Source organism: Squalius cephalus (genome assembly GCF_949319135.1).
Source record: "Squalius cephalus genome assembly, chromosome: 25".
Lineage (NCBI taxonomy): Eukaryota > Metazoa > Chordata > Actinopteri > Cypriniformes > Leuciscidae > Squalius > Squalius cephalus.
In genome coordinates, this window is record NC_137146.1 from 21,314,014 (window position 1) to 21,339,742 (window position 25,729).

Below are 25,729 nucleotides of genomic sequence, written 5' to 3' on the forward strand. Positions count from 1 at the left end.
AGCATTATGCTGGTGAGTTTTACACAGACAAGCATCACTTCTTTTTTTCTTCAGGAAATGTAAAAAAAAAAAGAAAAAAAAAAGAGAGCTTCTTTTTTGAGAAGTTGTGTAATTTATGCTCAAAAATAGCCAGCCCTCCCATTACATAAAGATTAGTTTGGACAGGAAAGAGGCAAATAAGCTGTTTCCTTTCACTCAAGTCCATGTGTAGAGCAGTTTTTACTTGCAGTCTCATTTGGTATTGATCTAGCGCAAAGGCCATTGTTCTGTTATTAATCTTTTTTTTTTTTTTTTTTTGGCAGAGAAAAAAAAAGTTTTGGGGCTTTTTGTTTTACTCATCTTTATTTAACAGAGCAGAACAAGAAAAAAAAAATTCTGGGGTGCTCAGCTTTAAACATCACATAGGCTTTTTAATTACAAATGAGTCGTGACAGGTCTGCTGGGTAGCAACCTGTCCCATTTTAAGCGTGATGCTAGCTGACAGCTCGGCGCTGTTCTCAGAGCGCCGCAACATGTGGAAGAAATTGGTCTTTTACATTTCACAGCTTGTCACTTCCTCTCTGCTGTGAACTTTGACCTCCCACTGTGCTCCTAACACCCCACATGGGAAGTGTCCCCATGCTATGGCACTCTGGGAGAGTTGTGTTCCACTTACTATATATGCCAAAAAAAAAAAAAAGTGGAAGGAAAGAATAGAATGAAAAAGAAGCAAGTTCGCAGACAAACAGAGGTAAACTCAATCTGACTCGAATAAGTGATCAAAAGGTGTCCCTCACCAGACATCACAGCGTCAAACCGCTGAGCAGAGATGACGTTAGCATAAGGATCAGTTCAGGTTGCATTACTGCTACACACTCTTATGATATTCAGATGGAGGATTCCCATCAAGTGAGAGAATGGGATTGGGCTGACAACCTTGCATTACTCTGACATGAAAATCAAATTCAGTGAGGAAAAAGTGCAAATAGAGAACATCCAGCTTTGGCTCCATTGCCGGACTAACGTGTTTTATCACATGTTTTATTTTTCTGTGGTAACTAACCAAAAGTCGTGAAACACACACACACACACACACACACACACACACACACACACACACACACACACACGTGTGACTGACAGCTAATATATATATATATATATTACCTCATTTAAAACCACATAGAATGCTATCTTTATTGCAACATATGACATAGCTGCAGGCGTTATGAGTTAACTGACCTTTCACATTAAGTGAACGATCCGGTTACACTAGGTCTATTTGAATTCAAATGACTAATTAAATTAGGCCTTTCTGCTCTGATCACCCTTAGTGGATCTGTAACTGTATGAAGTGGGCTGGGCTTTTGGAAGCTATGTTTGATTGCGTCCTGCCCCTTAAGTAAATGCATCATAGTACACTGGGCCCTTCAGCGCAATGGCAATTTCGAAGATTTTCTCTTAGAGTGTTTCTGGAACACGGCCATGCTCTTTTATATTGTTGTCGCTGAGGGGCCAGTCCCGGTCACAGCGGATAACCCTAATACAGGATCATACTCACTAAATCACACTGCATTCTTTCCCCAATTAATTTACCACTGCCCATCTTTTAATGGATGAATTAAACTTGCTTACATCAAACTTGTTTTTTAGCAGATGAGAAAATGTAGCCTCTTGTGGTAAGTGTGATGGAGTCGGACAGACATTCCCAAAGGCTGCTTAGCTTATGTGAAGAAAAACAAACTGCTCTGATGTGACAAGCCTTGTATAATGCAAATTTTTTAAACATGATACCATTGTAATTGTGCAGATATTTGCTAATCTTCAAATATATATATAAAATATATATGACCGTGGGAATCCTGTGAGTTTATATATATATATATATATATTAGTGGTGGGCCGTTATCGGCGTTAACGCGCTGCGTTAACGCGAGACTCTTATCGCGCGATAAAAAAAATATCGCCGTTAATCTATTCTCCAAGTTGGGTTGGGACTCGGGAGCGTTGGGAGCTGGCTCAAGCTACACAAGCTATGATGACGCAATCTACCCGCGGCCGCGAGGAACACCCGGCTGCAACGCATCATATTCGTCGTCATCTTAAGTAAACACGGCTGAAAGTGAAAGCTGGTGTAATCCGTGCAACATCCATTATTTGGACTTGGTTTGTATTTAAGCCGTCCGATGTAGACTGTGTGGTGTAACAGTTCGGTAAGTTAACACACGACTAATCCGTTCTACCACCTCAAATTCAAAACGAAACATATCACTGAATACCAGCGCGCGCGTATTATTCCCAATATATCTTAGTGAGTGGTGTAGCACATAATCTGTTTTTATTAAAAGCGCCCGATTTTAAGAATCGTTGTTGTGTTTCTTTTTAACTGAAAAGACATCAGTTAGACAATATTCTAATTTTAAATTTGGGGTTTCATAAGCTCCAAGCCATAATAAACATTAGACCTACTTAAGTCTCTGCAGCTAGTGTACAGTACTTACATTTTATTTATCTGCAAAATTATGTTGTATACTTACAGTTTTGCACAATATATGTTCTCAAAACTACATACACCCTTTCAAAAAAAAAAAAAAAAAAAACATTTAGCAGTTGTTTAGCAGGGTCTGTGTAACCTGTACTGAAATGGTTTTATTATAATATCGTTATCGCAAGAGGCTGCAATGTACATCACAATATGGATTTTAGGCCATATCGCCCATCCCTAATTGATAGCCTATAGTAGTTGATAATAACATAGGCCTACCTAATGTTGCCTACGGACAGTAACAGTACAGTAGTAACCTTTTACAGTCTATGAGTAGAACAGCTTTCTCAAGCAGTTTGTGATGCATTTTGGAAACAGGAGATGAGCCCCTGGTCTAATGCGCCACCTGGCTTGAGAAACCCGTTCTCAAAGACTTACTTTTATAGTCATTATTTGGGTAGCACACATACTCTGAATGCCTTCGGCAGAATTCAAATGAGCCATTTTAATCTAGATTAATCTAGATTAATTTCAAAATTAATCTAGATTAATCTAGATTAAAAAAATTAATCTATGCCCACCTCTAATATATATATATATATATATATATATATATATATATATATATATAACTCACAGGATTCCCACGGTAATATAATATAATATAATATAATATAATATAATATAATATAATATAAAAAGAACATTTCGTGAATACATGTAATTTTTTGTTCAAATATTCAATCTATCATAAGTTGCTCCTTGTTAGAGCAATTTTTTTTTTTTTTTTTTTTATACTTACATTTGGTATTAAAACATTTCATTGTTCATAGTTTATTTAAAAATGTGTTCTATTCTGCATCCCTTTGTTTTGATTATCCCTATTACATTGGGTAATTATGAGAATCATGGATTATGCTCATGGGTAATCAATAATTCACTAACCTTTGTATTTCTGCAACTCTGGAACCGACACCAGGGCAATTAGAAACCTAGGTGAGCGCACAGGTCTCCGTCGGTCACCCAACCCTTCAGGCCCAGTTCCCACTCTCTCTGCATTCATGGTGAGCAGAGGATAACAAGCCTCTCTTGTTCACCCTGGGAGAACGTGGGTTGTGGCTGCAGCACTCCAAGTTCATGGACATAGCCTACAGCTGTCAACGCTGCGCTAATTCAGACCCGACACCATCTGAGCATCAGGCTGGAGGAAGGATAATTAAAGGCAAAGTTGCAAAGTTGTGTTGGCTGGCCCATTAAAACATGCATGATCGTGGCGCTAAGGCAGGCAGAATGCTCTGCTGACAGGGATTACAGTCTCTGGACACAGAACAGAGGTGGAGGGCAGGCTTTTGCTCTACATTGCTGCAGGCCGTAGATCGGAACAGGCGAAAGCTTAGAAAAAATTCATTCACTGCACATGGCAGAGACAGGGGTCTTCGGTTTATATAAGGCTAATGTCTTTATTATTGTGTCAGTATCTTTTTTTTTTTTTTTTTTTTAAATCTGATGCTGCATATTTAAAGTATCATTGTTGAAAAAAAAACAAAAAAAAACTTAATTGATTGCAAATTGTTGCATTCTATGCTTGATTTAAGTTATATATTACCTGTAAAAATCTATAGATTCTTCTATGGTGCTAAACTTTTGCGTAGTTTTCAGACTTTGTATTGGTTACCTTTTACCTTGGAGATGTAACGCCATTGCTACATTGCTATCATTACGAAGATCAAAACTTGCACCTTTTTCAAAGTTTGCGTTCTCAAGCCACCAAACACCGTTGTCGTGCAAATGAACGGCCAGAACGCATTAAAAGTTTTGTTTTCAGTTAAAACAGAGTTGTATAAGCTGCCCCTAGGTTAATAACTAATGATCTTTGCAACGGAAGTGAATCAATCAACTTTAATCAACTTTAGCTGGATAATAACTTTATTCTAGAGCTGCTGTAAAGCCAAAACCATCTCTGTAACTTTAATTTCCTATTATCACTGTAAAGCTGCTTTGATTGAAAGCTTACATTGTTAAAGCTAAGTAATGCATTGTTGCCATCCAGACTCTTTAACGAGCAACATGTTGGACAAAATAATAATAAAGTGCAGAAAGTTTAAGCATAGAAAAGAAATAGGCTATTAACTCCCCTGGTACATTGGAATGGACTGTTGGAGGCAATCATGTGAAAAAAAATATTACAAAACTATTATGAATCAAGCACACCGATGTTGAATGGCAGCGAGCCACTGGGGCTGGTCTCATAACTTGAAGGTTTTGAATAAACCTTTTTTATAAAAATAACTCCATATGGTTTCGTGGGTCATTAACTGTGTCTCTTCCAAGAGAAAACAGTCTGACACGTCTTCCGTAGAAGACAAATTTCCCTTCCGACACTTTTTGACTTTTTAAAGCTTCAGCAGTAGAAAATGTAGATAATATGTTTCCGTTTCGTACGGTATTTCTTAAGCCTTGTCACCACAGTGAAAAGACAGCACATCAGAGGTAAGCCATCCAGCTGAACATGATTATGCATTCATTATAATGAAATAACCACCCATATTTATGTTAAGATAGGGCAGATGTAATGCTTTTACCTGTAGGCATATCAAATGTTTACTAGAAAAACTTGTAATTAAAACCTACATCTGCGTTCAAATTAAGTGTAATATCAGTTTAAAAACAGCACAGAGGACATACCAGCTCTGAACGCTTCTTCTATTAAAACCCATTTGAGTCTTCTGAAGCCTTCCTGAAATGTTGCCTATATTTAAAAGTTATTATTACTGATATATTTAATCCCGCAGCAAGAGAAAAATTATATCATCTGGGAAGTTTCCATATTTATTATATAGATATGACTGGCTGAGGCGAAGAGAAAAACGCAATGAAAAAAGTTTCTCATGGTAAAATTTTTACATGTATCAAGCTAAGGTTTACTTAATTGGAAGCTCCAGGCAATGCAGGAACCCTCTTTTTAAATTCTGTGAATGTTAATATGCTAAATAATGCAAAGCTCCTGCACTTCAAGCATGAGACACACATCTGGCAGCTTACCATTTAAATTACAGACGGAGAGCGAGAGAAAACACTTCAAAAGTAATTTTCCAAAGGAAGGAAGAATGGCAAAATGTATTACAACTAAATTTAATTTTTTTTCGATTTTTCATCATGTCTAATTGTGTGCATTAGAGCAATGAAAAAAGGAGAGGTTGGGCTCAGAGATCTTGATGATGTGTGTGTGAGAGAGGAAGAACGGAATATATGTGAAGAGAAAGTTTCATCACTTTTTCTTTAGTTGTACATTTCGTTTATGTTGTTGAAAGTCTGTAGACACATTTACTGTTCTCATCAGTTGTGCTTTGTGTCTGCTTTATGTATATTGTATATCATTTATATCCTTTTGTATTCACTTATTTCAGAAATTTTTAAAAAAGAAGCTACAATTATGTATGTAAATTTGCTGATTTGCTTTGAGGTATTTTATTTTATTCTACCTTACATCAAAGGTGTACTATACAAATGTTTTTTTTTGTTTTTTTTTTGTGCTGTTTTTGCTTTGTCTGCTAAGGTATTATATTATGCAATCCTTGTTTAATTAATCAAACCATAAATCATAGATCATAAGATATATTATGACTTACAAGAATAAAGGGATGTTTGTAATGTGATTGCAGATAAGAGCCCCACCGGAGCTGTGTCAGCCTATGAGCCCAGCATCCAGACAAACCGCCCCGTCGCTGAGAAAACCAAGGTCGGCATTCGTAGAAAGGTAACTTTGTGACTAAGGAGACATTCTAACCTTGAACATGGACCATCTTTCTCACTTCTTCTTAGAGGCATCATGCCCATTCAAACTCGGGGCACGTGCCTCCCCATTTATAAGTCGAGTAGACTTAAAAGTGAAAAAAAGATAAAAAATACTATCATTTGCTAAGCAACCTGTTAATAAAGATAATTGTTAATAGAATTTGTTAATGAGTGTTTGACTCATTCTACTGTACTGCCATACTATTTTTGGCATATTATATGTGCTGCACACAATAAAAAAATTCTAAATGCATGGAATGTTATGGAACTATTAAATAAAATAAAATAAAAAAATAAAAAAGACATGAAAAGCATATTTCACAAACAAGTATGATATAATTAATATACTATAGTATAATTCTCCATCTTTTTTTTCAATTTTATTGGGCATTCACTGGTACACACACACACAATACAAAATTTCTGCATGGAATCTTATGGAACTATTTAAAATAAAATATAACAAAGACATGAAACAAAGGCATATTTCACAAACAAGTTTGATATAATAAATACTATTTCAGTCTTTTTGTTTAAATTTGATTGGGGATTCACTGGTACACACACAGACACACATTCAATTTTGCTATCTTTGTGGGGACTCTCCATAGATTTTTATACTGTACAAACTGTATTTTCTATTTCCTAACATCACAGAAAACTTTCTGTATTTTAAAATTTTCAAAAAAAAAAAAAAAAAAAACATCATTTATTATGTACATTAATTAATTTCCCTTGTGGGGTCTTCTGGCTGGTCCCCACATTATAGGTGATCTCAGATTTGAATATCCTAGTGGGGACATTTGGTCCCCACAATGTAATATAAACCTGTACACACACCACACACACACACACATACAATTTTTATTTTGGGTAATTACATTACATTTTTTTTTAGTCATGTCTATCTACCCTAAGGCACCAAGTGAGCCAGGACCGCCACTAGTGACCTCTCAAAAAAAAGAAGGAAAAAAAGGTGCTCCCTGCTGCTCCTCCCTCTTGCCTCCCTATGCTCCCCTTATTATCTGAGATTTGTCAAAATACATTTCACACTAACAGGTATTTTTCAGTCTTCAAAGCTAGTTTTGATGTGCTCGACAAGCCAAAACAGCTCAGATTCTGTGAAATCAGCAGTGCCAGCCCGGCTCTCTCTCTCTCTAACCACTCCCAACATGCCTTTTCCCGCGCTCCACAGGACTTACGCTAAATGAATCAAAGCTGTGGCATTACCTGCCACACTTTGAAGTGGTAATTGCAGAATGACTTCTCAGTGATGATCTGGTGCTGCTGTCTTATGTTGCATGGCTGTGCATTGCATGTTCTCTCATTCTACTTTTTGTCTTTGCATCTGCAGATTAATTCCAAGTATGGACTTAGAAATTGTCCTCATTATTCATATTATGGATGATCAACATCTGTTTATAGCAATACGTATCAATGCAGAAGTTGTGGATTTGATTTTTGGAAAATGGGTTGTTCCATTTTATGCATGTCTAAAGATCCCATTAAATTTTAGTTTACATAATATAGTAATCTATTAATATTTTGTGTCATCAGGCTAACATGATTTTACCTTTTTTTTCTCCCGTTTAAAGCAGTGGTGGATGAAGTTCACAAATCAAGTACTTGAGTAAAAGTACAGATGCCCTAATAAAATATTACTCCAGTAAAAGTATTAAGTTCTCCTTTTAAATTTTACTTGAGTAAAAGTAGAAAAGTACTGATAAATTATGTTTATATTGCTACTTTGTATACTCCATCCTACTGATCAAAATACATGTGGGGGAGAGGTTATAATGCACACAGATCAAGCTTAAATAGTTTACAGCTTAGTCTGACATCATTATGACTTATTATGAATTTTCAAGTAGCCAGCTCTAGTCAATAATAGAAGATTATGAAGGCACTTAATATGTATTGATCTGCAAGTAAGAAAACATTTTATTTTATTACCAAAACCTGATAAAACTGATAACTGCTACTGATCATTACTGATAGGCCTAATTCAAGTGTGCAAACAAGTGAAAATAACAAAATATTCCATATAGTACTATATATAAAAATGAGGAAAAACTAAATGTGTGTAAATGTGTGACAAAATATAAACATACAATATAAAACCAGGGGTGACAGGGTAAAATGTGTTAACATGTTAAGAAGAAAGCTTTGCAAACATACTTGTTTTACATAATTCATTTGCGTTATTTCAACATTATGTTCAGTTTTTACTTAAAACATACCCCATTCAGACGTTAATACACAAATGTGGACATTCAAGCATTTCAACTGGCTTAAACAGCTCACCCTTTTACAGCTGATTAAGTTCACAACTGACAGTTGTTTGTTTTAATACGATTTTCATTTACAATAATATGAAAATCTGTATTCTGTACAATAATACAATTCTGTATTAGTAACTTACTTTTTTTTCCCATTAGTTGTACACACACTCAAGCTCCGAGGATCTCCCATTCTTGGTTCATTTTGAGCCAAGAGAAATTCAGTGAAATATTAACTGGAGACTCGCTTTGACCGGATCATTTGATTCAGTGAGTTGTTGATTTGAGAACAGATGCAATCGACTGAGTCCAATTCAATTTGCTAACTGATTAAACAGGTTAATTGAAAAGAATCAGCTCGTTCACAAATCGGAGCTCTTGTCAGCTCTGTTACCATTTTGTATAATAAACAACTGATCATTTGAAAGGCATTCAATTTCAAGAAGATATTCCTTAAACACATTTCCTGGAACACATTTTACTTTTTATGTTATATTTATATTCCTGCCTGTTTCTTATTATCAAAGTCAGCCAATCTTCACCAGCATAGTGATTATGTGAATAATGTCATACCTGCCTAAACCTGAAAGCCAGCCATTAAATTCAACATAGTGACATATATAGTTTGACAGTTATCTTCAATATGGGGGAACTCATTGATATGTAGATGCAGGCATTATCTGCTGTAGCAGTGCGTCTGAGCCAACCCAAGGGCCTAGTGCACTAGACTGAATGACAGACTAACAAACAATATTAGCACCCAGTGTTATTCTCTGCTACAGCTCAGAATGACTCCTTTTGTGACAAGACTGCTGAAAATACCCCCATTAGACCCCCATCTTTTGCCTTGTTTTTTTCTATCTACCTCTGTTTCTGAGTGAATAGTTCTGTATTTGAGGGACTATGAAGAATTATTATATTGCCAAACTCTAGTTCTTTAGTATTTCTGGGTCGCTAGTAGTTAGTGTATCTGGGGGAGGGGGGCTTCCAGAAATATTTGGTCCAGCCCAGTGAAGTTAAGTGACTGCCCTGAAAGAGAACAAAAAGTAGAAAATGAATATGTTTGTCATTATCCAGTTTGAAAAAGTTTGGAATCTATTTTTAAATGCATGTTTTTACTACTTTAAGAAAGTACACCTCTGTATTCATCAGTGTATTGAAGAGAGATTATACCGTCTGGGGTGTTGGGCATACTGAAAAACGTCTATGTTAATGTTTATCTCGTCACATTTAATCAGGTATGAAATACATTGCCTGAATCACATAAATGATAAAGGAAAATGTTCAATTCAAAAAGGTGAAATATGACAACAAACCTAACAACAAACAGAGCGGTGCGTAATGGAATGCAGCAGAGCAGCATCAAGAATATCATTTACTGGGGTAACAATTTGGCCATATCTGATTATGGGTTGGACTTGGCCATATCCCCTCAATGTCTATGGTGGTCATGTCCCTGGTGTTGGAAGGTTCAGAACACAGACTTTAATAACCTGCTGACTCAGTTGGGGTTTCGTTTGAAATGTATTGATTGGTGTTGAATTTATTATTATTTAAAAGCCACGAGTGTGGTTCATTATGAGGGAATAACTGGCTAATTCTGCAGATACTGATTCTGGTTGTTGTCTATCACAACTGCTGTTTTTGAAAATATATAACTGGGTCCAAAATGTCAATTTTAACTTGTATGTATTCTTCTGTGCTTTAAGTGATTTCAGCCTTTTGGCTAACTTCTGGTATTTTTCTAATTCTAACCACATGCTTCTCAAATCCCACCCTCCAAAAGCACATTGGCAAAATCATAAGCGCAAAATGATTGACAGGCAGCAATTCTGAGAGTTTCTGATTGGCTAGTGCCCCTGACTCACTGAAAAACCTGACACCTTCAAAATAGTGGGAAGATTTTGTGTGTGGTAAAAAAAAAAAAAAAGGCTTCCAGCAGCTTTAATATTGTCTTCTTCAGATTTCCAGCTGGCTAGTCTGGAGATGTTTTGTGGCAGATTGTGTTGTTTAATAAATTATATATATATATATATATATATATATATATATATATATATTCTGAGAATATAGTGATTTGATGTAATTGCATGCAGTGATTTTAGGGCAACCCTTTATAAATGACATATACATAATTTGAAATGCCTTCCAAAGTCTACACAGCAGCTCCCAGAGAGCTAACTGCCTTCTAAGGGGCTGTTTACATGACACCATCTTCAAGGTAAAACGCCAAAACTTTTTATGCAGTTTGGCCGTTCGTTTACACGACAACGGCGTTTTCAGAGCCGGACAGTAACGGAGTATATTTACTTGAGTACAGTACTTAAGTACAATTTTGAGGGATCTGTACTTTACTCGAGTATCATTTTTGGGGAGTACTCATGACTTTACTCAAGTAAATTTGAGAGGCAAATATTGTACTCTTTACTCCACTACATTTCTATCCATAACCGTGAGTACCCGTTACTTCTTCTAAAAAAAAAATTTAAAAAAAGGAAAAAAGAAAAATCTCGGAAACCCTCAATTTGTTGTTTCCCTCTCAAACGTGATTGGATTGCGCAGGCACCACTGATTGGGACAGCCTATCAGCAATCACCTTCAGCTTTCCGCCAAAGTCAACTCCATGGTTAGATTCAGATAAGAGACGAAACCATGGATGAAACAATGGATGAAGACACAGCAGATCCATCCTGGGAATGTGCCAACCCATGGCCCCACCTCGCCAGACTATTTCAATTTTCTGAACAAGTTAATGATAGTTTTCGCTTCAAGTGTTTGCTGTGTTTACCAATGTAAGCACTGTGGCAGTAGTAATGCAATATTTAGAAAATGTACTCTTGTACTCTTGATACTCAAGTACTTTTAAAAACAAGTACTTCAGTACTTTTACTTAAGTAGACATCTGACTGTAGTACTTTTACTTGTACTTGAGTAAAATTTAGCAAGGGGTATCTGTACTTTTACTCAAGTAATGAAGCTGTGTACTCGGTCCGCCTCTGGGCGTTTTATAACGTAAGACGTAACATGTTTTGAAAACGGGTTTCAAAGTGCATGTTTTTGAAAACGGTCTCCGTGTTAACAACAAAAACGCAAATCTCTGAAGACGATGACATCATGCACATGCATATTACATGTTCAATCTATTGTGTTTCATCGCCATCTAATGGCCTGGCAGCAGAATACAGCGTTTTTAGTCGTTTTCGCGGATCCGTGTGAATGGGGATAGTTTTGACACTGGTGTCGTCTGTACGCGGAAAACTCAAAGGAAAAACATATTGTTTTAAGCATATTGTTGTCATTTAAATGTACCTTAAGTGGCATGGAACCAAATACATGACCAATAGCAACACTCTACAGACAGAAACTCATGGAAGACTCGACTCAACTGAATAGTTTATCATTAGCATGTTGCTAAGCTAACAACACAATACTCTATAGTGGTTCTCAACGGGGGCGTTCAGAGAACAACGGGGGGCGTTGGAAGCAATATTTTTGAAAGGGGGGCGTTCAGGTGTTCATGGGGGGCGTTCACGAGTTTACACCAAAGATCCAGGCAAGACAAGATTAAACATGTAATTACTTGCTAAATAATTGCCTACAACATTCTAAAATCTGCCAGTTTAATGTGACATGTAAGCTATATATCGTTTCTTTTGCAACGACTCTATTATTTTTCCAGTCATAGACCAGCGCTCAAGCACTGACTGAATCCAGCACTGACAAGAATCAGCACTCAAAAATGTGTTTCGGGCTGACAAAACAATCCGGTGGTGGCTGGAATCCAGCGCTGACTAGAATCACTTCTTCAAACTATCTGGTCGGGCTTTCTCAAAACAACTTAAAGTTTGTCTCGACAAACTTTTTAATCTACACGCAGCGGAGGAATGGAAAGTAGACAAGCCATTAAAACTTAATGTCTTAAGACTTAAGAACCACTTATAGCCTATATTTTCAAATAGTTTCAATAAATCATGTTCCCATTTGCTCCGGCGACGAATTTTAAAATTAATTACACTAAATTATTTTTATAAGGTATAACTTTTACATTTTTAGGCATTAACGTCATATGCCTAATGCCAAAATGTTTTCTTTGTTCACCTAATTTACTGGTCAATCATTATTGTTAACTCGCAAGACTGTAAGGAGAAAATGACAATTTGATGGATAATTTAAATATATTCTGTAATCACATTTTGGTAATGTATTAATTCCGCCGTCACATCTGAGCGGGAAACGCTGCTTGGATAGTTTCAAGATAGTTAAAAATAATTAATAAGACGATAATAATTTAATTGTTCATACAGTATGTGTTTATTCTTGTCACATCGACATGCAGTCTAAGTACCGCAATCGCTTGGATTTGCATGCCTCAGGCGCACTACAGCTAAAAACTAATGTCTCTGCAACCCGCAGTAAAAAAAAATGCAGAAAAACATCAAGCACAGGGCTCACACTAATTTTCAAATCAATTTTGAAAGATGCGAATTCGAAAGTTCAAATAAATCATTCTGCTTTTTCCCTGTAAATGTTCTCCGTTGAAAATAATTTATAAGAATTCTTCTTGTTTGCTGACTGGCGGTTAATGACTGGCTGTACAGCTGCTGTTAATTACATTTCAAATGTCAAATTTGTAACCGTTGCATTTTTTGGCTGCTCCTCGCTGATTGGCTGCTATTTGCGATAAGCCACATAATTCAATTTTGAATGTCAAATTTGTAACCGTTGCATTTCGTCAACACTAATATATAGGCTAACTACTTCAGATTACTATTTTTGCTCTCTAGGAAACTATATGATAATAATATTCCCACTGTTCAGTCAAATCAAATCTGTTATTTGGCTTTTAGTGACATGCTTATTAATTATATATGAAAGCTACAGTCCATAACTTTTGGTGCTCTAGCGGTAAATAAACAAACTTGCAGTCGTCTTGGTACTGTGCAGGTACTGTGCTACTCCGCAGCGGTGCCGAGTGCCGACTCAAACCAGTCAGGGGCCTTTCACATATCGTGTTTTATGCGCGTGCAAATTCATTATTTCAAATGTAGGCACGCGGCAAGTGCTCTCATAATAGAAGTGACAGGGACGGTTGAAAACATTTCAACTTTTCAGAAAGCCGCAAGCGCACAGCAGGTCATGTGACAAAAACCAACCGATCAGCTTCGGCCTTCTGGTGGAAAGGGACCTGGATGATAGGGGGCGCTGGCCCAAAAAAGGTTGAGAACCACTGCTCTTTAAGTACAAAATACACACATAAAATACATAAACACAAGTATTGGATAAAATAGACTGTTTTGTTTAATTATATTGATCTGTTTTCCTGATATTTTGAAACTGAGTAATATAATTTAATGAAATATCTACAAATAATCACAATTTCCCTGTGTCTGTCGCATATTGGATTTATTTATTTATTTATTTTACTGATTTAGTTGCAAGACTTCGACAAAATGTCTTGAGGCAGTATTAATATGATGCCTTTCTTTTGGAATAGCCTTTGTGTTGGCAATACACTTGTGATACTATTTATAGATTCTCATAATGAGTCATAATTACTACTAGTTGATTTCAGAAGTTTGTGTATGCCAGGTGTTCTTTCATAAACATGTAATTTCTTTTTTATGTCTTTAATGTTTAGTGACTGTCTTTCTGTTCATTTCATCCTATCTCTGTCTTTGCCTCAACTTTGATTAGATGTTGTCTGTAATGTGAATGTCATTTGTTTCCTGTGCTGATTGTTTTGTGTGTGTGTGTGTGTGTGTGTGTGTGTGTGTGTGTTTGAGAGATGATGCCAGAGTGAAGTGTACTGCTATCATTGTATTCCCAAGATAAATCACTGCAACTGTTTCCTGCTCTGATTACAAATGACATGCACATGTGTCTCTCCGATCAGAGCGGCAGACAGAAGAAGATAATCGAGAGAAACAGTGAAGCGCTCAAACCTCTCCCTAAAGATCAGCTGGACCAGTTCACCTTCTCTGTGCGGTAAGTGTCATTTCTAAAGGCCAATTTCATGCCTATGGATATAGTTATGTTCAGAATGGAAAACGTGCATACTTACTGCATACTGTGCACGTGGAACAGTAGGCATTATGCCATGACAAACAGAAATATCTTTGTCACCACATGACCTCATGATGTTTAATTCAGCAGTTGACGTAAAGTTACCATTTTGAAAATAATAATAAAAAGATATAGTTGTTTTTATGTCTTGACATACTGAAAATGCAAGTTCAAGTCAATTGCATTGCATTGTGGAATAGTGTTACAACAGCGTTATTTTGGCAAATGCATTGGGCATTCACAAAATTTGCATATGCTGGGCACAGCATGCTGCAGAAGTAGTGCACACACTACAGTGGTATGCTGTGCTGAACATTGTGTCTCAGTGTGTGGATAAACATTAAAGGCCTACATATAAGCATGCACACACAACCCTAATCTTTTGAATATATCATCTTTTATGCTGAGATTATATTTAAATTCCACCACCTAATTTTCCAATATTTCTTTGAAAATTGTTATTGTTGAGTTGTAACCCTGTAATACTGCAGCTTTTTCTCAGTGCATATATTAACACTCATCAACTTGCATGATTTATTTGAGGCTCAATATGAATGTCGCTGTCCTCAATATGAATGTCGTTTTATTGTCAAACTCAATGTGTGTTTTTATTGAAAGGATCATGGTAACGTTAACATCGGCAACACATAAAACCTTGTGCTGTGGATAATTGCTTTTTCTCTGGTGATGCAAAGTGCACAAGCAGGCCTACGAATGAGTGTTTTCTCCGTTTTATTGTGGCTTACAGCATTTGATATTAATGAGAAAACAGGAGTGAAAACACACCGACACAAACATCAGCACCGTACAAATCTTATAAACGACCTCGTCAAAATTGCATTTCACAAAACACTTACCTAAATTTCACTGCACGTGCCTGCGATGAAAGCCGCTCGCCTAAATCCACAGAGGGAAAAATTGAGGTGTGTTTTTATTTTGATTTTGCCCGAATTATTGCCAACGCTGTACATTTCTCTGAGAAGAAAGAAAGAGCGACTCGTTTTATAGGATTTAGAGCTGCCTACCTCTGCTCATTTTTGAAAATTGGTAATTTGTTGCCGCTGGACTAGTATTAAACAAGATCAGAAGCTATGCTGCTGCAAGTATGAGAGGAAATCAAATGAAACTCAGGCCACACATCAGAGAAGAGAGGGGCTGGAGCACAACAACTAACCCAAAGCACGATAAAGGACTTCAAAAAGTAATGCCAGACATCAACAGGCACAGTTTAGCCTTGCTGGGTTTTTTTTTTATGCGAAGCAGTCTGAAATACAATTCAATCGACTGTTTCTTAGTTTATTCATATTGTTTTGAAATGCAAATCACATAGTTCTCACATAACAATCCTAGGGAGATCATACTGATTTTAGAGAAAACTATTTTATTCATTTTATTGGATGGAAACTTTGTTACACCATAATTAGGGTGTAAACATTTGTGCATGTGTTTAGGTGCTTGTACATGGGAGATTCTTCAATTTTTTTTTCTTGAATTTAAAATATCTAATTAATCACATTTATATGTGTGCATTACATGTATATCATATATGCTTTAAAAAAAATGTATGAATTAACTTCATAACAGGTTTTTTGTCTCTAATATTTTTTTCTTCGCTCAAGTTCAATTTGCTACAATTTCTCTATTTTTGAGATTGTTTGCTGCCCAGACTTTACATTCAAATTATAAAAAAAATATTAAAAAATTAAAAGTTCGGTTGCACTTTATTTAAGTGCACTCTCAATGCACTTACTGTAAAGTGTACTTACCCACAAAAGTACTGAGGGTTACACTTTATTTTAAGGTGTCATTGTTACAGTGTAATTATATATTTAAGTACTGAGTAATATTAGGGAACTACTTGTACTTCCTATAGGGTTAGGGTAGGATTAGGAATTGGTTGAGGGTTATTTGCATGTCATTATGCATTATTTACTGTTATTGTAAGTGCATGTAACATATTTAACAAGAACACTGTAAAATAAAGAGTTACTGTACCGAGTAGTGTAAGGTAATGGGTTAAGGTTTAGGGTTATTACTACATTACTACAATAAGTACATAGTATGTTCATGAGAAATAGGACTGTAAAATAAAGTGCTACCAAAATTTTCTTTCTTAAAACAACCTATTTTCAATTCATCTGGTATTAACATTGTTTTTAGGGCTGTGCAACGATTAATCGCGATTAATCACATCCAAAATAAAAGTTTGTGTTTACATAATATATGTGTGTGTACTGTGTATAATTATTTTGTATATATAAATACACACACATGTATGTATATATTTGAGAAATATTTGCATGTATATACTGTATATTTATATATAATTTGTATTATATATAAATATTATATATATATATATATATATATATATATATATATATATATATATATATACACATAACTTTTTCTTAAATATATACATGTATGTGTGTGTATCTGTATATACAAAATAATTATACACAGTACACACACATATATTATTTAAAAACAATCTTTTATTTTGGATGCAGTTAATCGTGATTAATCATTGCACAGACCATTTGTATTTATTTTTTTTTTTTATAACAAACAATCACTGTTCCTAATACTGCTCATTACCAAACAAAAAAATCACGATCAAGATTTTTTTTTTCTCCCAGGACATGCTATAATTGTTTAAACACAGATAAAACAGTTTGAAGGGTTTCATTTTGCGAGATCATCTAAATGTACCTGAGCATGACAGATCGGATATAACCCCCACCCCCCTCCCACGGTAACATGCTGTCTTCATACATGCTGTATGGTTTTAATATGATATGTGAATGAGTGAGGCATATTACTGCCATCTAGAGAATCAGCAGAGACTCTAATGTTACATTTGATTTTTTTTCTTCTTATGTGAAATGTGTTTGGCTCAAACAGAGGTGTTGACAGTTCACAGACACGGTTTATTGATAACTGCTGTCCCATTTGTTTGCATGGAAAATCCGTATGAGTTGTTGCCCAGCCCGCTTGAATGACCTCTGAAAGTACAATGTGTGCCGACTAAAACTCCAAACAAACAGTGTTGAGCATGCCGTATTACTAAGTAAACTGTACATAATGAAATGTGAGTTTTTTTTCTTGACAACTTGGAAATAAAATCAATATTTATCTTGATTATTATATATGTAAAGTATTACTTGAGTATTAGCTTGTTGATATTTAACGAATTTGCTGAGAAGTGCCCTGAGGGGTAATGCGTGTGTATTGACTGTTGTGCAGTAGCACTTGCGTATTTGGACGAATTTGGCTGATTTTCTTTTCTTGAGATCTTAAAAATCATTTAATTTAAAGGCTCGTGATTGAATTCTTGACATGTTTAATACATTCATGTAATACATTTGTGCATGTGTGTTAATCTTACAAAACTAAAATTGTAATAATGAAAAAAAATGCAAAAGAATGAAGAAGGTCAGGTGTCCAGCAAGGGAACTCCTCCAATACTGTTTAAACATTTGCACCTCATTCTGTAATCTAAGAGAATGACCAGAGTTTGCTGTGCTATTTTTAAAAGCTAAAGACTTATTAGTAATAAGACTTATTATTATGAAGCTAAAGACTTAAGTTTGTTTTTCTTTTTTCTTTTTACATTGTTCCCAAATTTCATATTATAATTATTTTACTATTAATGAAAAATCTGGATGTGGCAAATAGTACAAAGAATATTAGAAGTGGAAATGAAGTATTAATGGGGATACTGTACATTATGTCATTAATATTAAAATAGTACAATTTCTGGAATATACATACCTGTATATGGTTATAAGCACAATATAATGCTTACATCTGGTCTCAACCACCCCAACTTTAAAACAGCACAGACAAAAACGCATGTCTCAAGGCTAGTGGTTTTCAGTGAACTGAGAGCAGGGGATGCTGGGTATTGCTCAGAGAGCTGTTTATCTGAATGGGCAGAGCTGCTCTTGTTCTTTCTCTTTGACTTCTGTTTTTCTCCTCATTTGATCCTCTCCCAGATTTACATATCAAACACCTTTGCCAGAGTAATAACCTTAAACCACACATTACAATTTCAAAGAGCAAACAATGCATCAGAGCACAAGTATTGATAAGTGCACACAATGACTTTCAGAATGAAAAGAGCGTAAAAAGTATAATAAAAAGAGTTTGAGGTTTGAAGACCTTCCACCTTATTTGATGTGCTTGTTTGTCAGTAATCTTTTTTTTTTTTTTTTTTTGAGATACAGATGAGTCGCCATTTAATCAAAATGGGGACACAATCCAGTCAATTCCCGATGGACAAAATCAAGTCCCGTCCTACTTCTTTTTTTTTTCTCTTTCGAGAAGCCGGCAGTAGGCTACATCACAATAGGGAAGAAAAGTGCTGAAAAAATGCTAGTTGGGCCAAGAAAATATGTGTTATGATGTTTGGCCAAAATCTAAGGCATTGTCACCTTTTTTCTTCACACACAGCAATCCCCGAATGTATCATGTTACAATTGTGGACAAAGTTGAGGGAAATATTGTTTGTAAATATAAATAATTCATTCAGTACTAAAAAGTAAGTTCAATCTCATTTTACCCAATATATTTGTGTGCTTTTTTAGACTTTATTGTATTATTAGGTTAGCAACATGCCAACATCAAAGTCTACTGGAATCACTTGTCAAGTCTTTTGTTTGCTTAATGTGAGGAGCAATAGTGTGAATTATGCACAGGTCAAAAGTTTGAAATAATTATGATTTTTTTTTTTAATGTTTTTAAAAAGGAGTCTCTTCTGCTCACCAATACTGCATTTATTTGATTAAAATACAGTAAAACAGCAATGTTGTGGAATATTATTACAATTTAAAAAAAAAAAAAATCTGTTTTTATTTAAATATATAAATATAATTTACTCCTTCGATGGCAAAGCTGAATTTTCAGCATCATTACTTCAGTCTTAAGTGTCACATGATCCTTCAGAAATCATTCTAATATGCTGGTTTGGTGCTCAATTGTTATTGGTACTCAATTATTACTGTAATAACATATCTTATTCTTTTCAATAATATAAACAGCATTTGCTGCTTAATATTTTTTTTTGTGTGTGTGTGAAAATCATGATACATATTTTTCATGATTCTTTGATGAATATTTTTTTTAAATAGAATAGAAAATAGAAATATTTTGTAACATTATACATTCTTTTTTTTTACATCTTACCATAAACATTTAAATATGAGTGTATCACAAATAAATTCCATAAAAATATAAAGCAGCAAAAACTGTTTTGAACATTGATAATACTAAGAAATTTTTCTTAAGCAGCAAATCAGCATTTAAGAATGATTTTCAAAGGATCGTGTGACACTGAAGACTGCATAGGATGCTAAACATTCAGCTTTGCCATCTCAGGAATACATTCGATTTCCAAATGCAAGTTCTTTTAAATTTGAATAATACTTCACAATATTACTGTTTTTACTATATATATTTTTTTATCATATTAATTATTCCAAACTTTTGACAATTGGTGGTGTATATTATATCAAATGTGTCCCTTGGTTTGGTGTTGGTAAGGGTGCTGCTTTAGAAGGGCTCTGCCTACAGCGAGAAACTTATTGTTAATGACTTATTTATACTGTGACAGAAGTTTCTTTCTTGTTTTTTTCCTTTGAATGTTTCCTTTGAATGTTGCCTTGAGATATCGTTCTGCAGTTTCTCTGCAGATAACTCTTGTCAAAGATTCCTTTCTCATTGAGCGGGACAGTGAATGTTTTTATCTGCATGTGTGTGTTTGTGTTTTTTCATTAATTACTGTACATATTTATGTTGCGCCGATGTCATCATGTCAACGAAATGTGTTTCCCCTTTTTCTCGTTTTGGGGAAACCTGTTTTAATCAAACTCAGTCTCACACAACAATTATATCTAATTAGCCCAATTATCAAGACTCTAATTACATTGAAATATACCCCCCAAATCTCATATCAATTATATCTGTGACTTTTCCTGTCCTAAAAAGAGGAAGATAAAGGGTCTGTGTTTCCTCTTGAGGATGAGCAATGCTTCCAAAATCTCTAAAATCGTTCCCATCTCCTTTCACAAAACTCCTTTCCATCCTTTCACAATGGATTCCTTCACGGTTTGTGTTCCAATTTACTTCTGTCTCTTAACCTTGTTTGTAAATTGTGTGGTTTCTCATTGGCCACATTTAATATGTCTGTCACTTTCTTTTAAATCACTTGATCACATATGTTCTCTTTCCTGTGTTCCCTTGTGAAAAAGAAGTACAGTTTAGCATACCTTTAATATAATTAGAAAAATATTAGTTAAGTGTGATCTGAATGTAATGTTTTCAGGACTTAACTGCATGTTAATTGCAAACACATATTATATATAAATATACATATATTGTCTTTGAAATATGGTTAAAGTGTACTGCCGAATCTACTTACAAACATTTATGGTAAACTAAAGTATACTTTAATGTAATTTCTATTGAAACTTTTTATTTGTAATTAAACATTTGTAAAGATGAAGTTGGAATTTAGTATATTGAAAAGGTTTACTTTAAGAGTAATGTTGAAAAACACACTATAGTTAATATTATAATCAAGTATGTTAGTCAACACATCAAAATAATTGTACTACTTTAAAGTATTACAAATATTTTTAAAACATAACTATTTAAAATTTACTTTGAAATAAAACTTTTAATTTAACATTAGAAAGTGCATTTTTTAAAAGTGTACTTAAATCTCAACTCTTTCACTCATTGAAACTTTCATGGCCCCCAGAACATTTTTATTGTATGAATATCTAAACATACAGTACAATTTGTCAAAAGAAGGAACATAGTCTCTGGACTATATATTTACAATCTGGAGATTATTTATTTATTATCCTAGGCTGTGGAATGCTTTGCCTCTCTTTCTGCGTTGTGCGAACTCTATTGATTATTTCAAAAAGCAACTGAAGACTCTACTCTTCAAGCAGGCTTTTAGATAGTCAAGGGTTTTTTTTATGGTTGTTTGTTATGTTTTCTATTTCTATTTAATATTTTTGTATTTTGAATTTGTTACTGTATTATTTTTTATTGTGAAGCACTTTGTGATTTTTATCTGTGAAAAGTGCTATATAAATACATTTTACTTACTTACTATTTTAGAAGATGTCTAAGAGCACCCCCTATAACAGTGAAAACATGGATTGCTGGAAAATTCTGTCAATGGCAGGGATGGTGGGAAAAGAGTTAGAGCAGAGCCTGCTCTTTTTACATACAGTTGCCTATTATTTAACTAATAGTATATTATCTGCAAGTAGAGTTGTATACTTTTTATATTTGAAGTACACTACATGTGCACAGTAAATTAATTTAAGTGCACTTCTGTTTTACTCTTTTAAATAGCCAATAAACTTTAGTTTAACATGGTCTTCAATGGCTTGTTGTTTGCAGGTGGTAAAGATTACTGAAGTAAAAATAGGTTTCAAATGGCATTTGCAGTGGCTTTTCACTTTAATTCAATGTTGTTTAAAAATATATCAACCCTAAGTCCTTTTTTTGTTATGTATGCTAATTGTAGATCTCAGTAATCATCTTACGGCTGTTCATTGTAAGCGCAGAGAAAGCCATGTGTAAGAAGAGCATGCCTGAAGTTTCACATCCCACGTTCCTCCATCTTGGAGTCACAGGTCAATCAATTCTGATGTAATACTGTGGGTAGTTTTGTCTGGAGGTGTGTAGAGTCACCTCAGGGGCTGATGGGCCCTTTCCTGTGCTGAGAGGCTCCTGGGAACCATCAAAACTCCACACAAACACACGCTAGACTTCTATGGCCAGGTCTGTATAGATGGCCTCTGACTTCACAGAAATCAGAACTGTCAAATCTGACGGGCTGTTGGCCTGAGAGCGGCTGACCGGTCGTGGTGTGGTGGGTGGCTGAATCATGGTGTGTTTGTGTTGTGTATTTTCCCATAGCCCTAGTTTCATGTGCACTTCAGAGAATGAGGTGTCCATCTGAATAGTAGGCCATGGACAGAATAGTCATGTTGTGTTTTAATGGAATTCCAACAGCATGTTCAGAAAGTCTCAAGAGATTTCTGCACTAATAAATAACTTAGATTTAATATATAATTGTTTTCCTTCAAATTGTATCCAAAAATAAACAGATGTATCCGAGGCATGTTTCCAATGTAGAGCCTTGAAAAAAAGAGACGTTTTAGTGTATATGTATTTAGTGCCAACAAAAACATGCAGTACAGTTTTAAAGTAGTATTAAAACTTCAACAGTCTTCCCTGTGTAAATAAGTGAATATGTCTGGCTCTATGAAGCGGTTAGCTGACAGCAGATTGTATCACAGTTTGAATTACCCATGATGCAAAGCATGATGGAGCTATCAGTTGTCACAGGCCAGTTTAGTTGCTGCAGTCCTTTAGTTTCTCATGCTCAGGTTTGTGTCTGTAATTTTGCTGGGTTTGAAGAATTAAACATTTTCTCTTGAATGACTATAATGATTGACTAATGTGGATTTGACTTATTAGATAAGTTTCTCTTAGCTGATGCTTGATTTTTATCTATGATTAGACTTTTTATGATTGCGCTTTAACAAGAAGGCCACTGATTTGTTTTCCCAGTGATATCCCGAGTTATTTACAAGACCAGCTGTATTTTGATTGCTGTATGCAACAGCTATAATGTATTTTCATTTCTCTTTAAATAAAGAAACCCAAAACAACAATAAATTGCACAGCCTCAATAATCTGATGGCAATCTGTAGCTACTGTACATGTATAAAGCTTTTAATACAATCATTTTAAAAATGATTCATTCATTTCTAAAAAGATAATTTGATGAAAAAAAGATATATATAAATGATATACATTTTATACATGTACAGTTAGACAGTTACACATTCCTTAGATATTATAGGACATATCTAGTATAATTTTTTAAGAATTTGAAACATACATCAAGCAAAAGCAAACATACTGTATCATTGAGAACAAGAGATCAGAGCAGAGCTCAGATGTTCTTGGGACACATTCACAACATATTAAACCAAAAATGGCAGATAACCACAGGTTTAGTTCATCACAAGACCTAGGAACATGTTTCAGTAAAGTTCCTCAGTCACAAAGTGTCACAATAATAGTATATTGTTTTATTATTTCAAGTCTAATAAACTTTTTATATATACCGTATATTAAGCATGAAATGTATGCATGTACTATATTCTATTAAAATAAATGACACTTGTTTTAATACTTTCTATTGCATTGACATTCAGACGTTTTTAGTGTGACCTAAGCATACAAATATGCTTTGTGGACACTAAATGTGAAAAGATCCTTGGCCCTGAAATTGTTTAATGTTTGCTGATGTTCGTGTGGGCCGCGGCAGGTTTGGATTTTGTAGTATGGAGCGGGATTTGCAGCGACAGCAGTCTGTACAGATTTATTCAGTGAACAGTGGGTCAAAACCTGCAGTTTTTTTATTTTTTTATTCTGACGTCCCTCTGAATGTCCTTCCTGTCCTGTCTTGTGCATCTGTGTTGAGGCTTTTTTTAGGTGACTGCTCTCATTTGCAAGGGCACATGATTCTGTTTGAAAAAGAGATCATATATTTGCAGTGCGCTGGGTTTAAGTTTCATTTAGTGGCTTTAGTTAACAGGTTAGCATGACATGTTGAAATCAAAACTAATGAATAAATGCCTAGTATAGTATACAAAAATTGGGATAGGAGAAAAAAAAAATTATTGCGCAAAACTTTTGCGTTCCCCTGAGAAAATTGCCATTCCCTCACAAAACTTTAGCTTTTTCTCACAAAGATATTTGTGTTCCTCGCAAAACTTTTGCGTTCTCTCGCAAAAACTGTTGTGAGCTCGGACAGACACTTCCTGTTTAATGTCCCGCTGGCAGTGTTTCAGACAGCTCTGTACGTTAACAATGGAGCGGTTCATATTGTTTGAACTTGGACTCAAATATAAAGAAATATATCAGTGCTTAGTTCAAGGAGTTTTGGTTAGAGAGACGGTACACGGGGCGGAGAGACAAGTCTGAAGAGACCGTCTGCAATGTGCAACACCCTTCAGACTTGTCTCTTTGCTGCCTGCTCATAGAGACCAATTTATATTATAAATATCTCTTTTTGAGGAAAATTGGGTTGTAGCTAGTTGTTTACGTTGCTATGATTGGAAATGGGTGTTATTTGTGTTTTAAAAATGTTTAGCTCACAAGTTATTGATCCGGGAAGTTCAAATCTGTAAATATATATCCAACTTTACTGAACTTCTTGAACTAAGCACTGACCGCATTTATTTATATTTGAGTCCAAGCTCAAGCTCTATGAACCTCAACATTGTTAACGTACGGAGCTGTCTGAAACACTGCCAGCGGGACCGTAAACAGGAAGTGTTTGTCTGAGCTCACAACAAGGTTTGCAAAGGAACGCAAATATCTTTGCGAGAGAATGCAATTTTTTTGCTAGGGAATGCAAAGTTTCTCGGGGGAACGCAAAAGATTTGAAAAAATGTTTTTTTCTCCCATCCCAATTTTTCTCCAGCACCATTACCCTTTAGGGACTCTATACTGATTACCATTAAGAATATCATAATATCAAATTTAATAAAATAAGTTTTTATATAATACCTGTGGTTTGTACATTAGATGAACATTGCCAAACGTGCCGTTACTAAAAAAAAAAAAAAAAAGTTTCTGCAGTAACGAGTACTGGGTATATTCTGTACCCGCTGATAGACATTGCTTTCAAACACTCCCCTTCATATTTCTGTAAGTGCTTTCTGAGTGCTAATGGTTTCTATTTACAGCTTGTTTTTACAAGCATTGAATATTGTAGCCAGTCATAATGCTAGTGCTAGTGCTAGCATTAGTCAGTAAGTCATACAAATGCATGAGGTTTTGTTTTGTTCAACATGAGCTGCACACTTGTGAATCCTTTCATATAATCATTATCAATTAGAGTACCAAAATATATTCATAGTGATTGTAAAGGTCTTCTCTTGCTTTGTGTTTGTTATGCATTGATCCAATTTTAGTTTAGTGTTTCACACTGCTAAGTACACTGCTAAGTTTCTGGATTGACAACTGTACAGTATTTAAATGTTCTTCAGAAATGGCGGTGGTTGACAGTGATTACCAA

The 25,729-nt window shown here is 35.0% G+C and overlaps 1 protein-coding gene across 1 annotated transcript in view; it reads left to right on the plus strand.

Moving 5' to 3' along the window:
• The window catches only part of ofcc1 (orofacial cleft 1 candidate 1), a 99,786-nt gene that overhangs the window by 28,904 nt on the left and 45,153 nt on the right, over window positions 1-25,729 (plus strand). The window contains exons 11-12 of the mRNA XM_079863676.1: window positions 6,127-6,221; window positions 14,432-14,523. Of these exons, the coding sequence (XP_079719802.1) occupies window positions 6,127-6,221; window positions 14,432-14,523 (187 nt within the window). The remainder of the gene's footprint in view (window positions 1-6,126; window positions 6,222-14,431; window positions 14,524-25,729) is intronic.